Raw genomic sequence first — 17,339 nt, 5'->3', positions numbered from 1 at the left:
AGGACCACGTGCCTCAGAAGCAGCAGGGAAGGCCCAGGCGAGGGAGGCTAGAGGCACGCGGTGTGACTGAGTGACAAGGCACTGTCAGGCCGACTGACTCCGGGGTCCCGAAGGAGCTGCCGCAGGCAGAGCAAGCAATGCCAAGGCCTCCCCCACGGGGTGGTGTCGGAGCTCACTGAGCCTATGTCCACAAAGACCCAGAGCTCCTCCCCTCTGGGGGATGCCAGGGGGTCTCCTGGAGGGCCATCAGTAGCAGTGAGCAGTGGTCTAGTAGAAGGATCTGGCAAATCTGAGTTTACACTGGCATCGGCATTTCATAGCTAATGACCCTAAGCCAAGTCACTTGATTGATCTGAGCCCCCGTGCCCTCACCGGCAAGATGGAAATAAGACTTCCCACCCTTGTTCATAAATACCTTCACACATAAACGAAGGGATTCTGTAAAGTGCCTGAAGCTCAGAAGCGTTTCCAGTCCAGGTCCTGCCCCAGGCTCACCTGGTCCCAGAACTGCTCCCTGCCTTCATCAGGCTCCCGCCCAGAGTCTCGAGGGAAGGACAGTCAGGTCTCCAGACACAAGCATGGCAGCTGGAACCCACAGGGCTAAGCACTTGCCGACACGGGTCCCCAAGAACCCCTGAGCGGCCTGGAATTTATTTTCCAGCCAGTGACAGTGGCGGAGCCGTACCGTGCAGGCTCCTTGAGCAGGTCCCACCTTGCAAGGGGCCTCCACTTGACCCTTCTTCCAGAGAAATCACCCTTCAAGGGACGGTCCATGACTCGAAGAACCCAGACCAAGTGCGATGGACCCTGTGCCCCTCAGCTCAGAATCGTGGACAGCACTGCCCTGCCCGAGAAGAATTGCCCAGAAGGGTGGGCCTCTGAGGTTGCTGAAGCACAAAAGCTGTTACTCTCTGAGGCAAAGAAGTAGTCTGTGCTCACAGAAAACAGGTGCCTGGCCAGCGCTGAGAACTGCACCCGGGGGGTGCCTGGCTCTGTGTCTCAGCACACCACACACCCCTGGCTCAGACAGACTAGGTTTCAGTCTGAGCTCTCCTCTTACTGGCTGTGTGACCTTGGGCAAGTGTTTAACCCCCCTGGGCATTCATGTCCCCAGCTCTGAAGCGAGAATACCAAGACGGCCAGGTTCACAGGATTGTTGTAAGGCTCCAAAACGAAGAAATCAGATTGAATTATAGTGCTTGGCAGATAATAAGCCTTCAATGAATAATAGTGATCATAATGGAAATGATGAGTAGTAAGGAGGAGGGGGCAGGATGAGCTGTAAGAAAGGACACCTGGGGACCGACCGGCTCTATAGGCCCTTTCTGGACAGGGGCCTAGCCTACCAACTGCCCACCAGATCAGGCCAAGTGCGTTAGTGGATCAGTTGGACTACTTAATAGCACTCCAACACTCAGTGTAATTTAACTGCTGAAGGAATGAAATAAGCTTGAATCACCCCAAAGCAAATTTGCTCTGGATCTGCTAGAGGCAAAGCTAACTGTACACACTCAGTGTGGGATGCATCGTTTATTGATGTCAAGATGTCAGTCAATACACAAAGACTCTCACCCTCTGTGGTAAGCCCCGATGTCCCTCCTGTGTTTCCAGTCTAGCACGATGTCTTGTACATAGCATTGCTCACTAAGTGCTTCGTAAACAAGAATGAGGGAATCAACAGGAGAAAGGAAGCCAGATTCGAGGCAGTAGGATAAGCAGTTGACTAGGAATCTGACCACGAGGACCTCTGTCCCATTTCTCCTACCCTGGGCGTTCTGTGCAATCCCCCTTTGCTCCCCCTACAAGGAGGCTGTACTGTCAGCCCACAGTCCCTCCGAAAGTTGGTAGCACGACACATGAAAAATGAAAAAGGTCATGACTTAAGAGCAGGGCTGTCCAGGCCACAGTTCTCAGCTGGACACAGCACAGCCAATCTATAAAGGGAGTCTCTGGGATCAGGAAAAGTCATGGGGAAAGGTAACAGCAGGAGGAAAGGCCAAAGCAATTGGCTTGTCCCATTGCTGGGAACTGAATGGAGCTTTCTAGACGTGAGAAACCCAACCAAAGAGGATTCAGGCTCTCCAGGATGGGCAAGGGAGAGAAAAAGGCGAAAGCAAGCACAGTAAAGAAAGGACAGGATATCGCCTTGGCAACTCCTAAAATGGGATGTGAAGCTGTGAATAGGATTTGATTGAACAGGAAAACAGTCAACAAAGTGGTGAAGTGGAGAGGAAAGAATGGATTTTTGTAAATGTCATCTCTTACCTTTTGACTGCTCTCTGGAGGTATCGCCCCCCACCCCCAGCCCCCAGAGATCTTCTTTGATAAGCAAAAAGCCACATGACGATAAAGGATTCTCGTGCTTGAGGGGGACTCAGAGCTATTCTGAGTGCCAGCAATGTTGGTGATGAAGTCAATGACTCCCTTGGTGAATGCTTCATAACAGCCCACACCCGGGCCACCCTGCCCAGCTCAGGATCATCCCTTTGGCCCACCCCCAGGGCACCCTCTGTCTGTGTGTGGAATTTAGAGCTTTAGGGTAAGATGGTCCTCTCATCTGCTTCTATAGAGTCAGAAGACTCAAGGCTACAGAAAGGAAATTTGGGCTGGAGCACACTGTGGGTACTCTTCCCCTATCTTTGACCCCCTCAACCCCACCCCAGCCATGTTCAAGGACAGCTTGGGTCCCTCAGGGAGTCCACTTAGAAAGTCAGCTGTTAAGAACCAACAGACAGCTAGCTGTCTCACAAGAGCCCTGTTCACCTAGGGGTGTGGGCCCAGGCCAGCTCACAAAAGCCAGTCCCACCCTAATCCCACTGAGTTATAGTCCTGTCCCAGACGGAAGGGGGAGAGACAACCTGGGACAAAAGGAAAGAGAAGAAAGGTTTCTCCACCAGCAACAGACCCACAACCCTCAGCCAAGCCCTGCCCTAACCACCAGTGTGTTCCAGTTCCAGAATCACCATACCTCCCTCCCCACCCCCAAATTCCCATCCCGTCCACCTGGCAGACCTCAGTGAGGGGAGGTAGAGGAAAACAGACAGATCGAACTAATTCTGCCCAAGGCATGAATAAACACACAGTATGAACAGTCTTCATTGAGACCAGTGTTTCGCAGACCACACCAGAATCATCCAGGGAGATGGCTAAACCTGAGTCTTCCCGGACCCCACCCCTCAGAGAGCCTAGTTACCTCCTTTCCAGGTAGGCCTAGAAGTCAGCACAAACAATCCACTGGGGGATTCTGATATAGGTGGCCTTAGGACCACACAGTGAGAAATGCTGATCTGATTCTACCTCATCATTACTCAGATGGGGAGACAGACCACGCTCAGCTCTGCACACTGAAAAACAAAAAGAGCTCGTTAACCTGAGTGAGTGTGTTATTGATAGGATTTCAAGCTCTGTGCAGTCAGAATACGTAGCCAGATTCCAGCGGAGAGCATGGTCTGCAGTCAAATCCTAGGAGCAGTTAGGAGGCAACTTTCCAGCCTCCTCTCCCTTCAGAACCAAAGGTCTGGTTATGTTTCACAGCTGCTTCAGTGTCGGGGGCTGGCGTGAAGGGAGGAGCAGGAAAAGGGGCACGTGTGCGCACGGGTTATTGGGTGGTGAGCTGGGCCTGCCTGCGCGTGACAGATGGGCACCAGCTGGCAGCTCACTGTCTCTAAGTCACTTCTGTTAGAAACTGCAAATGACCAGAGGTGAGGAGGAGAAGGTGTGCAGACTAGTTTTATGCTCCCAGAGTATAAAATCGAAGTGTCCTGAGACGGGGGTAAGGAAGTGGAGGTGAAATCGCCTGAAAATGCATTTTCTTTCAAAGAGTCTTAAAGTTCTCAATTCCCACTGTTAGAAATTTTGTTCTTATTGGGAACATACCTTTGATTTTTATCACGGAAGTCAGTAGACAAATAGGATTTGCTTTTTGCAGTTTTGTGTTGCAGCCACCTTTGCTGGAATGCACATGTCCCATAGGCAAAGGCTTTCTGCTTAGAGATCATATGGAAACCTTGGGGTCCAGCACTCTAGTTTCAGTGTTGGAAAAAGAGACAAAAATCCTTGGCTCACTAATGAAATACAGCTGGGTGAGAATGTGTAGGAAAAGGGTGGCCTTCCCTATACTCGGACTGGTGACCATAACAGGACAGGTACACAAAGAAGAATGGGAGGGGCTGGGGGCAATGAGGGGACCCAGAGCAGGGAAGTGAAGGGCTCTCTAACATAACCCAGGATGGGCTCCTGGTCTTCTCTTTGGGTGAACTTGGCCTCCCCCACTTAATTTTGACTGGAGATGAAATGTAGGCCCTGGGCTTCCCTGGTGGCTCAGTGGTTAAGAATCCGCCTGCCAATGCAGGGTACACAGGTTCAAGCCCTGGTCCAGGAAGATCCCACATGCTGTGGAGCAACTAAGCCCGTGCACCACAACTACTGGACCTGCGCTCTAGAGCCTGCAAGCCACAACTACTGAGCCCGCATGCTACAACTACTGAAGCCCGTGCACCTAGAGCCCGTGCTCCGCAACAAGAGAAGCCACCGCAATGAGAAGCCTGTGCGCTGCAATGCTCATCACAACTAGAGAAAGCCGGCATGCAGCAACGAAGACCCTACCCAGCCAAAAATAAAGTAAAAAAAAAAAAATGTAGGCCCTGACCCTCAAAAGATGATCCCAGCCAATCTTTTCTAAAGGCTGTTGTGGAGTCAGCTTCATAGCATAGCCGGGTGGAGACATTGCTAATCAAAAAATACCTCTCTTAAGGTTATTCCGTTCCCCAGGGATCATTTTAATGGAAGGAACTTCAGCAGTGCTAGGCAAAATTAGAAGCTTCTATTTTCCATGACAGTCATGGAAAATTTCCATACCCTACAGAGAGACTCATATGCATACCAGCGGCAGAAGGCACTGACTCAGCTCCACCCACCTCAGTGGGGCTGCAGGAAAGCCAGTTCCTCCTTCCAGTGAACCTGGAGATGGGCACTGGGGCTGAGGCAGAGGCTCCTTGAGACTCTGCCCACACATACACCACCCCAGGACCACCGCACCACCCTGCTGTTGAACAACTCATGACAGACACATGATCTGCCCTCTCGTTTAATCCACACAACAACGGAATGACATAGATACTACTACCCAGAACCTGAAGCTCCGTGAGATATTGGACTTGCCCAAGACCACAGAGCCAAAAGAGGATTTGAACCCAGATATGCATGGCTCCAAGCCTGTCGTCCACCTTTTTACCTGAAATTCCCCCACTCCCATATCAGGGCCTATGCTCTAAGGTAGAAGCTGAGTGCCTTTAAAAGTTGGGTCACTTTCCTGTGACACTGAATTCTAAAGAATAGCATACTAGATGCAGATTTTGATTATCATTGAGAACCTGATGATTCTACATCTCAACTCTCAATAACCAGCCTGTGATTGTCCCCTGGGTAAAGCAGGTTTCTCTTTCAAAGTGTGCTCATTCATTTGACAAACATTATGAAGCAGCTACTCCATGCCAAGTTCTGTTTTGGCCCTGGGGTCATAGAGATTAATAAGACAATCTTCCCATCCCTGAGGAATGCACAGACAAGTAGGGAATTCCAGAAAAAAAGGGGGGGGGGTGCATCAGTTATTTTACACCATGTGATCATCATCAAAGGGCACTTGGGCAGCACGGTGAGGAGGGAGCACTGAACTCTGCCTGGCAGGGTCAGGGAAGGCTTCACGGAGGGGGTGACCCTAAACGGAGGGTCTCGGAGGAGGGCACTCCAGCCTGTTTAAGGTAAAGGAGCAGGGCATTTTTAAGTGAAGGAGAAAGCAGCTGCCTCATTGCCCAGATATGGATTTGTTCAGATGTTTCAATGCCTCATAATACGTGAAAATTTTCTTAACAACAAAAGCCGCTTCCAGTGGCAGGGTCTGGGGAAGGGACAACAAACACCATGTCTGGCCACAAAGGTGGCAAGAAGAAGCCCCTAAAGCAGCCCAAGAAACAGACCAAGAAGATGGATGAGATAAAATATACATGCAGAAACAGAAAGAGGAGCAGAAGAAACTCTAGGAGCTAAAAGCAAAGGCTGAGGGGAAAGCCCCATGGCCAAGGTGCAAGTAAGAAATCTGCCCAAAAGTAAGCTCTTCCTGGGCTTCCCTGGTGGCGCAGTGGTTGAGAATCTGCCTGCCGATGCAGAGGACACGGGTTCATGCCCCGGTCCGGGAGGATCCCACATGCCGCAGAGCGGCTGGGCCCGTGAGCCATGGCCGCTGAGCCTGCGCATCCAGAGCCTGTGCTCCGCAACGGCAGAGGCCACAACAGTGAGAGGCCCACGTACAGAAAAAAAAAAAAAGCATGGTCGGATCTGCCCTCAGCAAGAGCGCTGTGGCAACGGTGCGAAGGATGGGTTGGAAGGGATGGGAGAGGATGGGAGGGGATGCCCGAGCTTGGTGCTGGGGGTTTTATGATGAGCAGAAGCAGTCGGGATTCCTCCCCTCATGGAACTTGCAGACTGGTTGGGAAGACAGATATTAATCAAATAGTCACAGGAATGAGGGCTCGTTTACAACTGAGCAAATGTTGTGAAGGAAATGCAGCCCCAAAGGGAGCTGATAGATCCACGAAGAGGCTGTGGACAGAGGATGGAGAAGGAGGCTGAGGTTAGAGTGGATGAACCACGGTGACTGCCTGCACGTGGCAGGGGCTGGTGAGGGGGGGAGTAGGAGGACGTCCTCCAGGTTTTGACATCAGTAAGGCCCTAAAAGGATGTGGGGAGGGAATCAAGGAGAGCATGATGGGGAAGAGGGCAAGGTCCCGGTGATTCAGGAAAGATATAGGGGCTTTGACCTTCCCCAGGACCCGTACCCAGCAGAGCTGAAGTCAAACACTCAGATCTACCTCCCCAAAGCATGGCTGAAGTGGTCCATATCCTAAAGGACTGCAGGAGCAGTGGGGCCTTAAAGAGGGCCCATCCTCAGCACCAAGGGACAAGCAGAGACTTGCTGAAGGGGTGAATGGGGCCCTTAAGCTACAAATGCCATGTTGTGTTTTACAAACAAGAGCCTGAGACCTCCCTGGCCCAAGGAAGGGAGAAAAGGGAGATGGTCAGGTGAGCCATACAGGCCCAGAAACATCCAGAAGGGAGTGATGAGCCAGAGGGGCCTTCTGACAGCAAAGGGCCACAGCCCCAACGAGGATTCACCTGCAGAGGAGGTCCCACTAGGGCAGCCAAGGCTGGATTATACTGTCTGCCCTCATAAAACTCATTATAACCAATGGCCAGTTAAGAGAAATCAGGACAGCATCACGGGACCGTGGCCTCTGCCACGTGCTTTGAGCTGAGCATGCTGAACGCGTGTGCAGGTGCGAATGTGGAATGCAGTCAGCCTCCTGGGCTTTAACGAGGAGAGATTTTCCCAGGATCCTGGGCCCGTGTTGAAATATGGGCATCCCTGATACAGAAGCATTACCATCACTTTATCATATTTGAAAGTTATCATCTCACCTTTCATCTTATGAATTCAAGTTAGGCATAAGGGTTTGGGGGGAATGAGAGAACTCTTCATGCCCATTTTCATGTGGAGAAACTAGCACAGCGAGGTCTAAGACTGGATGGAGGAGACGGCAGTGGTCAATGCTGTGGCCCAGGTCAGGCTCATACAGGCTGGGCATCTGGAAATGACCTTTATGTGTCAAAAAAGATAGTTTGGGTCTAATGTAAATTCTTATCTTCACATAGTTCTCCGATAAGTGATAAAAATATAGATCTTTCCCTGAGCTACTTTAGAATGATTGTACCTATTACAGCAGACATTCTACTATCATATAATGTTTATTTATACCCTCTCCTCATGTTAATTCATGACATGAATTTTAAAAGCCTGGTACCTTTGTGCTTCCGGAACAGGCTGAAAGCCCACAAAGTTTTGAGGAAAAAGACCTGATGGTCCATAGAAAATGTGCCCTTTTGGATGAGGCCTTCACAGCATATTTGCAGGCACTCCCCTCTATCTTATCCTTAAGGGACTCAAGTCCTCTATCTTATTCTAAGACTGAGTGTAGCATCTTCAACGGGGAAATTCTGACCTTTTAGTCCCTAAAATTCAATTCTAGGATGGGAATAAGGTTTAAACTGTCATTCTTCAAAGTGACAGGGAAAGGAAACTGGACTGTCCAGGGTTCGCTCTAGAATATTAGCAGAAAAACAGCTGTTAAGTGGGTCTGAGGCAAGCTAAGACCACGTCACCCCGTGCCTCAGTTTCCCAGCTTCAACCGTTCATTGACAAAAGATGTTTCCTGAGCCCCCACTGTGAGCCACACATTGTTCTGGGCACTGATGGCAGAGCCGTGAGCCAGTCGTGACCTTGTGGAGGTCACAATGCTCTGTGAATGGGAAAAGAGGTAAAATAATAACAATGATGATGATGATAAACAAATAGACAAATAAGAACATCTTAGGTTAAGTGCTGACAGCTAGGAAGGAAATAAAAGTGTCATGCAAAAGAATAATTAGAAACGGACCTCCTTCAGACATGGTCAGAGAAGGGTGACCTGACCATGTGACACTTAAGTTTAAAGTCAGGGGCACAGCACCCCGAGTGAGGGGAGAGCCAGAGTGAGGTCAGGGGGGCCTTGGCTGGGTGACTAGGTTTGACTCTTAGCCTATGGAAAGCTGCTAAAGGAGAGAGGCAGGATCTGATTCATATTTTTAAAGGATTATTCTGAGAATTGATTGTAGGGTATAAGAGTCTTTCAGGCACTGTGCCAGGCAGTGTTTTATGCACCCCTCACAAACATTCTGTTAACTTATTTACGACAACCCTGTGAAGTAGAGATTATTGTTTTCCCATTCTGCAGCTAGAAAAAAAGAGGCACAGCGAGACAAAGTTATTTAGCAAAAAGCTCACAGTTAAACCCAGAACCCGTACTCTGCTTTACAACAGCCTCACCTCAACACTGGGATCAGGAACAGGGAATCAGAATATGCAACGGGGACTCATTCATTCAAAGAACAATTAATTTATTTAGCACCTTCAGTGTGCCAGGTTCTGCACTAGGTTTGGAGTTTCAAGGGGGAAGAAAACATAGCTCTGCCCTCAAGGAGCAACCGGGCTATCAGGGGGAGAGTTGGACCCTCAGTATGAATAAATCCGGGCTTTGTGCATCCCAGTTCCTTGGCCCTGATTCTGGGGCCAGACTCTTCTACGTCTGGACTGTCTAAATCACGCCTCATTTAGGGCCCAGGATAAACCAAGAGGTGATTCAGAGGACCATGGTGGGGGTGAGGTCCAGACTTCCTCAGGCATTGAACACTCTTGCGCTGACTGCCCTCAAGGCTGGTCCAACTGCTCTCAGTCTCCAGGTCTGGGCATTAGAGAAGCACAGCCCTGGTGCGGAGGTCTTTCAAGATTCCAAACACCTTCTAGCAGTCCCCACCGGGATGGCAAGTGAGCATTGATTCTGCTTCAGCAGAACTCTAGCTCAAGGCCAGCTATTGTCTTTGAACTTGAGAAAACAGCCTTTCAGGAACTGATTCCTTCTGCTTAATTTGAGGCTGCTACTCGCAGATTTGGGTAGGTAACCCTGAACTGAACTGTTTGGGGTGGGGGGCAGAGTTCCATGACACTGAGGGGAGGGCCTCATGGCATCCCGAAGCAGCAGCAATTTCCATAACAATTGCCCCAAACCCTCGCCTTGTTAATCCGTTTGTTCTCTGAGGCCCATACACAACTGCCTCTTCAGACAACCCGTTATTAAAGTGCTGTTATCCAGGCGAGACAGACCTGGTAGAGAACGGATTACCTCGCTCCTGCCTTCTGCATGATAAGTCAGCCCCAACCTTCCCACACACACACACACACCCCACCGGGTAAGAGGAGGGTGAATCACGGTCTATTCAACATCACTCTCAGGCACTTTTCCCCTTTGACTTCATTAGGAGCAGTTCTTATGCTAGGGTGGCCTATTGATGAAACCTCAGCCCCTTCCACTGCAAGCCAGAAGTCAAACAATCAAAGACAGCACAGGCTGGAGAAATCAGAAAGAGGATTTGCATGAAATCAAGGGTTGGTGATGATCCTTGCAGATAGGAAGGAAAACGGGCCTTGTTCAGAAAAGTCAGTATGCAGCTGAATTGTTAACTCCATTCAGCCCTGTGTGGAGGCACCTGAAGGTTGATGGGGTTGTATGTTGTTCCTGGGTAGGGCAAGGCGACCAGAGCATCCTTGCCCACAGCCTTATAGCACTGGCTCACACCAGTGGGCTTGCTTTAGACTGGGACCTCCACAGAGATAAACAAGTTCTGTGCCCCCTGCATCCTGCTCTGTATGGTGCCTGGCACATAGCTGGAGTTCAGTGAATGTTTGGCAAATAAACACATGAATAAAAATAATAGGTACCATTTATTGGACTCTTACTATACACTTTAAATAGGTTGCTCCATTTAATCTTCACAGCAACTTAATAATAAGGTACTATTATCCCTTTCATAGATAAGCAAACTGAGGCTCAAGCAGGTTTTGTAACATGCCCAAGCTCACACAGCCGGTACATGATGGGGCTGGGATTTGAACCAGGTATGCACCTCTGCTTTCTTACTCCTCCGGCTATCTCTGTGAAGATTCCTGTGACTGACACAATTGGAGGAATCTGTGGCAAACTTGGTAGAGAGCCAGAGTGGGTGGGAGGAGGATATGGAACGAGCAGCCACCACCCCTATCAGTAAAGAACCTCAAATTTAGCCTGGAGACCAGCTATCTGACAACGGGGACTTTTTGTGAGACAAGTGGCTTCATGGTGAATATCATCTACGTCAACTGCAAGATACTTTCTTCTTGAAAGACAGTCCCAGACCTCTTCAGTGACTGGTCTTCTGCACAATGCCCTGTATCCCATAGCTCCTGAAAATTATGGGCGATGGCTGGTACATGACTCAGAGAGCATCATTACTTCACAAGACATTGGGGCTCGCTCCAGTGCCCAAGCTCTTGGGATGAGGAATGTACTACTCACTCCTCTCCAAGGCCAGCCTTCTCTCTAAGCATATATTATCATAGGTTTCCAAGGTCAACGTAACACAACGCAGTGAGGACACGTTTCACTTATTTCCCACTACATATTAAACCAGAAGACACCACTAACCTGACCTATCAAGTTACTTGTGGAGCTCTTGTCACCACAAAAAGCCATCAAGTTTTCCTGAAAGATTTTGTCCTCCTTTTATTTTTCAACAAGGATGTCTATCATTTCATATTGATTTATAAGAGCTCTTTATGTAAGAAAGACATCATCCATTGTCATATGTGTTGCAAATACAAATCCTTTCCTCAGTCTTTTGCCTTATATGTTTACTTAATATGTTTTCAATATCTACAAGTAAAGTTTTACATGAGCATATCTTTCAAACTTTCCCTCTGTAGTTTTGAAACGTCTCCCAGGCCAAGATTATATAACTACTAATATTTTATTCTGGCTTTGACTATGTAGTTTTTAAACATTAAATGCTTTAATTCCATTTAGAATTTATTTAGTTAGATGGTTTGAGCTATGGATAAAATAGTGTATTGCTTACCACTTAGCCCAGCTAACTGGACATAAACTCAGCCCATAATGTCCCCTCTGAGAAACAACAACAGCAAAAATAGTCTATTCAGTTAGTCCACTGAAAGTTCATGTCACGGGGCATGAGTACTAATGAAAGTCCCAAGAGACCCCAAAAGTGAATCTAGCCATTATGGTTGATCCAAGACAATGAACCCAGCTTTTCCTTAAAGGAAGTCTTTGTTAGTGCAACTCATTTTGCCCCATGATAAGAGGAAGCAAGAGCTATAGACACTCCCTAAAGAACATAGAAGAGTTTGTTAAAAAGGCATAGTTTGGCTAAGATCCCTTCCTGCCCAGCCTGATGCAGAGGATTACTGCTTTGGAGGGGGGTTACTTCCACTCAGGCAATCCCAGTGAGTCTGGGCCACTTGTAATTAGATTCTCTTGGAGGTCATGACCAAATACTAGTCCAGAGGTGAATCCTGAAGCTACAGAATAGAAAGGAAACAGGTGTGAAGACTGTCTGACACCCAGACAACAAACTGAACAGATCAGCATTCCAAGCCTTGGGGGTGGAGGTGGGGTGTTAGAGGAGGGGCAAAGGCATAGGTTTAGGGATCTGTGAATATTCTTCTTTTACTGGAACACATACTGCTTAGTGGGCTGGCTCTGGTCCCCTCCAGATTATTAACACACAATGCCTAAGGGAAGGCACCAGGGATAAATCAGAGCTTAGTAACAAAATTCATAGCAAGAAGCAAATGAGAACAAAACACATGCCGAATCTAGGCCATTTTCCCTAATCAAAATGCAGAAGGTTTTCCATGGATGTGTTCTAGAATTGCTTAGAATTGCTCGCTTCATTTATGTCAGCCAAAGGTTTGTGGGGTTCTCCAAGGTAAGAAAGGGAAAATGAATTTCTGTTAAATGTCCCTCAGTTGGATGTATTATCCACTTCTTAAGTTGTTCCTGGTAAGTACATTATCCTGCACCAGTACCTGTTTGCCCAGCCCCTCCCTTGGACAGCGTATCCTCTGGTTCTCACCTGACCCTGCTAGGAAGGGACCAAGTGTCAGAGAAATCATGTCCTGCCATCTCCTTTCAGTTTTGATTTGGGGCTCATTCAGTGGTTTTAGATTCTCTCTGCCACTGTTCCCTTCCACTAGGGTGATAAATGAAAGATTGCTTCTTAATGGAAGGCAATACCTGCAGTGAATCATGCCCACACATTGAATGGCATCTTTTTCACACAAAATGGATGCTGCATCTCAAGTGAGGAAACAGTTTTGCCCGTTTCTCAGAATAGCATCAGGATCTGGAGCTCTAAAGTAATAGCTCGATACCCAGTCCTTATTGCTAAACCCCTAACTAAATTCCTTCTTACTAAAACTAAGATGAATTAAATATTCCAAACTCACAGATTTAAAAGAAAACAAAAACAAATAATGACAACAAAAACTCAGTTCAGTGTTCAGTTTTCAGACTCTGAGATGCACAGGGAATGAGCAAAGAGCTGGCTAGACACACACACACACACGTACTCTCTCACACACAGGAGAGCTGAAAATTCATGCAAGTCAGTGTTGGACTTTTAGCCAAAGTGACAAGTACTAGTATTTTTGTACATCTTGTCAAATAAATACCAATCCTTAAAAAACGCTGATTTTTTTTCCTGAGATCTAGCTAATCCTGGCCATTTGTGGTAAGTGCTAAAAATCTGAAATGTTAAAGAGAAAAAAGAAAGTGCTTTCTCATAATAGGACCCAAACTCTGGATGCAAACTAAAAGACCTGCACTTAACCATTCAGATATTATCACACACAGGCACGTTCTAAACCACCCAACCAAAATTCAGCTTTCTAATTAGATTCTGTGTCACAAACCTGATATAGGGTCAGAGCCACAAAGTATAGACTGTGAAACGTGCTTGGGCCTTACTCTTAAAACCAGTGTATTTGGTAACTTGATAATCTCAAGTGTCCAAGAGCAGTGTCCTAAAAGCCAGCTCTTCCCTGGGCAGCCCTTACAGTACATGCAGTGTCTACCTTGAGTGAGCTGCAGGGTGAGGTTTGGGCAGTTACCTGGTGAATTTGATCAACATGGACACATCAGACTCATCACTCTCATTCCTGAAAATTCATCCCCAGTTTAGAGCACCCGATATATGTGGCTGGCCTCACTACCCAAAGCCAGGATGGTGGTAAAGCATAGTGGTTAGAAGGACCTGCTTTTGAAAACCTCTAACATGCCTGGATTTGCACCCACCTGCCAGCTGAGTGCTCCTGGGAAAGGCACGGAAGGCTCTGAGCGTCAGTACTTCCAGCTGTCAAATGGAGGGAATAAGCCAGCCCACCACAGAGGTGGTCACGGGGCTTAAGCGCGCCGCCCTGTGTCAAATGCCCAGCAAGCCCCAGTCGCCAGTGATGCTGGCTCCATTAGCGAACACCATCCTCTTCCCTCTCCTGTGGGGCTGGGTAGTCTGAGAAGAGACACTCAAGAGACTACTGAAGGAAGAGTGTGCTTTCTGAAGCACAAACATTTGCCCTGGTGGTTAATTTTAAATGTTTAAGTAATTGCAACAAGATAAAAACTGATGCTGCAGCCAAGGGTCCCAATAAAAGGGTTGAATGGAAAAGAAAGAGTCTACCCTTTACCATGTTCTCTCAAAGTCTTCTTAGAAACCTGAATATCTCATGACTTCAGAGTACAGGTACCAGCTAGCAGCCCCAGCCCTACTCCAGGGAAACCACTGATGTCTGGGTAGTGGCACCTCTCCTGTGAGAAGTGCCAGCAGATGCAAACCTCCTGATAGGACTGTCTGTTTCCTTGTAGGGTTGAAGAAAGCTTCAAAACCTTATTTTGGTCCATCTTTGGCTTGTCTGAAGTGATCTCGGTGGTGCTGAAATATGACCACAAATTCATCGAGAACATCGGCTATGTTCTCTACGGTGTTTATAACGTCACCATGGTGGTCGTGCTGCTCAACATGCTGATAGCCATGATCAACAACTCGTATCAGGAAATCGAGGTAAGACCAGTTAATTGAAAATGCTCTCTCTCCCTGGGCTTAATTTGCATCGCTGTTTTCAGCAATGGGGTAATGACGTCAGAAGCTCATGTGTTATTAAATGTGAAGCCAGAACAGCAAACAACAGACATTTTCCTTGGATCGCTCCAAGAAGCGCTTCCAGTCAACCTGCCGTGACACACGGCAGGCACCATGCATGCAATGGCCCAATGAGGGCAGAAAGAAACAGGGTCACGAATCTTTGCTCTTTTACACGTGTCCCCTCGGGACAGCATGCAGGTGACCCATGGCAAATGGGAATGACTGTTTCTTCCACCCTACATTCACTTCTGCCTCTCCCGAGTTATTTATTAAGTACCTACTGTATGCCAAGCCCATGCTAGGCCCTGGCGATACAGAGATAACCAAGACACGATCTCTGCCCTTGAAGAGATTCTCACTCAGTCCAGTGAGAGAAAACAGATACATCAATCAACAAATTACGATGCACCAGTGCGCCAGTGCACCCAGAGAAGTCCTAGAAGGTGTAGGAGGTGCAGAATAGAGAGAGCGCATGACGATGGGGGCGCCGAGGCTTGCAGAGGTGATTCTTGAAGGCCGTTCAAAGACTGATTTTGCCAGACAGACAAAGGAGTCAAGACAGTATATCAGGAGGCAATTTACCAAAATCTAAAATGCACAAACCGTGAACTATTGATTGCAGCCTTGTTTGGAACAGCAAGAAACGAAAAACAAACTAAATGAGCATTACTAGGAATCTAGTTAAATAGATTATGATGGATCTGAACAGTGGGAAACTGTGCAGCTTTTAAAAAGGATGAGGACTTTCTCTATATTCTGATGTGGAAAGACCTCCAATTATAATGGTAAGTAGAGAAAAGGCAAGTTGCAGAACAATGTATATATTGTACTCTGTGTAGAGAGGCAGAAAAAGGAACACGTATTCCTTTTTGATCATATAATCATTTGAAAAAGAAAACTAACCTGGAAGGGTGCACAAGAAGAGCACAGCAAGGGGCGCCTGATGAGAGGTAGGGGTTAGAGGTCATGGTGGGTTTACAGGCTTTCTCTTTATACGCTCTGATGCTTAGAAATCATGTCACTGTTCTACCTATTAAAAGTCAAATAAATAAATGCAACATTAAAACAAAATAAAATGCACTGATCCTTTGATTCAGCAAATCCGTGCAGACATATGATTTTACATAGGTGTTCATTACAAGAAAAACTTGGAAACAGCCCATCAATATAGGAATATTTAAATAAACTGATATAGCACAGACTTTAAAATACTGTATAAGCATTGAGAAAGACCTTTCTGTGCTGACAGAGCAAATCTCTATGATATTGTTAAGTGAAAAAATGCAAGCTTGTAGAAAAATATCCATAGGCAAGTCTCATGTACGTAATAATACAAACGTGCAGACACAGAAAGCAAAGGTAGAAATAGGGTATCCTCTGGGGAAGGGAGTGAAACAAGAAAGGAGATTTGAAAGGACTTTCGCGTTTGCTTGGTATACCTCTGTACTTAAGTCTTTTATAAGAAACAATTACCTGTGTATTGAAAAAAATTAAGACTTCCATGTATTTGTTTGCTAGGGCTCCCACAACAAAATATCACAGACTGGGTGGCTTAAATAACAAAAAGTTATTTTCTCACAGTTCTGGAGCCTAGAAGTCCAAGATCAAGGTACTGGCAGGACTGGTTTCTTCTGAGGCCTCTCTCCTTGGCTTGCCGATGACTGTCTTCTTGCTGTGTCCTCACAGGGCCTCTCCTCTGTGTATCTCTTCCTGTCCTTATGATGACACCAGTCATATTGGATTAGGGCCCCACCCTTACAGCCTCGTTTAACCTTAATTACCTCTTCAAAGGCCCTCTCTCCAAATGTAATCACACTCTAAGATACTTGTGGTCAGGGCTTCAACATATGAATTTTAGGGGAAAGCTTTGGTCCATAAAATCCCTCCAAAAAAGAGTATTCTAAACCGTAGGTACAGCATGTGCCAAGGCAGGGAGGGATAAAACAATGTGGTATACTCAGCACTGCGCTGCAAGAGTGTAGACTGGGCGAGAAAAAGAGGTAAGAGGAGAGAGGAAGAAGTGAGCCAGTGTGAAGCCTTAGTCTTAGCCCCCAGCCTCACCGCCCTGCCACCCCGCCACCTACAGGAAAACGCAGCACTGCGTCAGCAGACAAACAACATATATATATATACATATATAGATATACTTAAGTGTTTTACAGACTTGGTCACCTATGTGAATACTGAGCTGTTGCTAACTAACCCTCCCTGCCCTCCTGGGCCTCAGCTTCCCCACATGTAAGAGAAACCAGATGGTCCCTGGAATACATGGGTTTCTGGAGCACTCGCCCCAGGTGTTCTGCCCCACCCTATCGAGCACATTGTGCGTTGGTCCAAATGAACATAACGTGGGAAGTCACGTGATTAGCATGAGTGATGCCCACCAGTTTGGGGCAGGAGTGAGCAAACCCACGGCTTATGACGTCAAGTTATCCACCACAGGGCGGTGCCAGGAGACAGAGAGAGCCCACTGCAGCCCACTGGGCGCTGGGCTTCTCCTTGTCTGGTGAGAGCAAATGTCCCCACCGTCTCATTGGCGATGCGTGTACAAAGACCCTGAGATCGGCTGCTGGGACGTGCCTAGTGTTCACGGTCATGATGAACCTTAATGAAGTACGTATTTGTAAGTTCTTACAGGAGAACACTTATTTATTCAACAGATCTTGAGCACCTACGTCCGAATCCATGGACCTGCCTGCCTCTGTGCCTGCCACGCCCAG

The 17,339-nt window shown here is 47.5% G+C and overlaps 1 protein-coding gene across 4 annotated transcripts in view; it reads left to right on the top strand.

The window, feature by feature from the left end:
• The window catches only part of TRPC7 (transient receptor potential cation channel subfamily C member 7), a 137,381-nt gene that overhangs the window by 108,104 nt on the left and 11,938 nt on the right, over positions 1 to 17,339 (top strand). For all 4 annotated transcript variants that reach the window (XM_024752301.1, XM_024752302.1, XM_024752304.1 and 1 more), the window contains one exon: positions 14,343 to 14,538. In XM_024752301.1, the coding sequence (XP_024608069.1) occupies positions 14,343 to 14,538 (196 nt within the window). The remainder of the gene's footprint in view (positions 1 to 14,342; positions 14,539 to 17,339) is intronic.

Source organism: Neophocaena asiaeorientalis, unplaced genomic scaffold, assembly GCF_003031525.2.
Source record: "Neophocaena asiaeorientalis asiaeorientalis breed wild unplaced genomic scaffold, Neophocaena_asiaeorientalis_V1.1 scaffold204, whole genome shotgun sequence".
In the NCBI taxonomy this organism is placed as follows: Eukaryota; Metazoa; Chordata; class Mammalia; order Artiodactyla; family Phocoenidae; genus Neophocaena; species Neophocaena asiaeorientalis.
The sequence above is the reverse complement of the archived record's forward strand: the minus strand, read 5'-3'. Positions and strand labels throughout refer to the sequence as shown.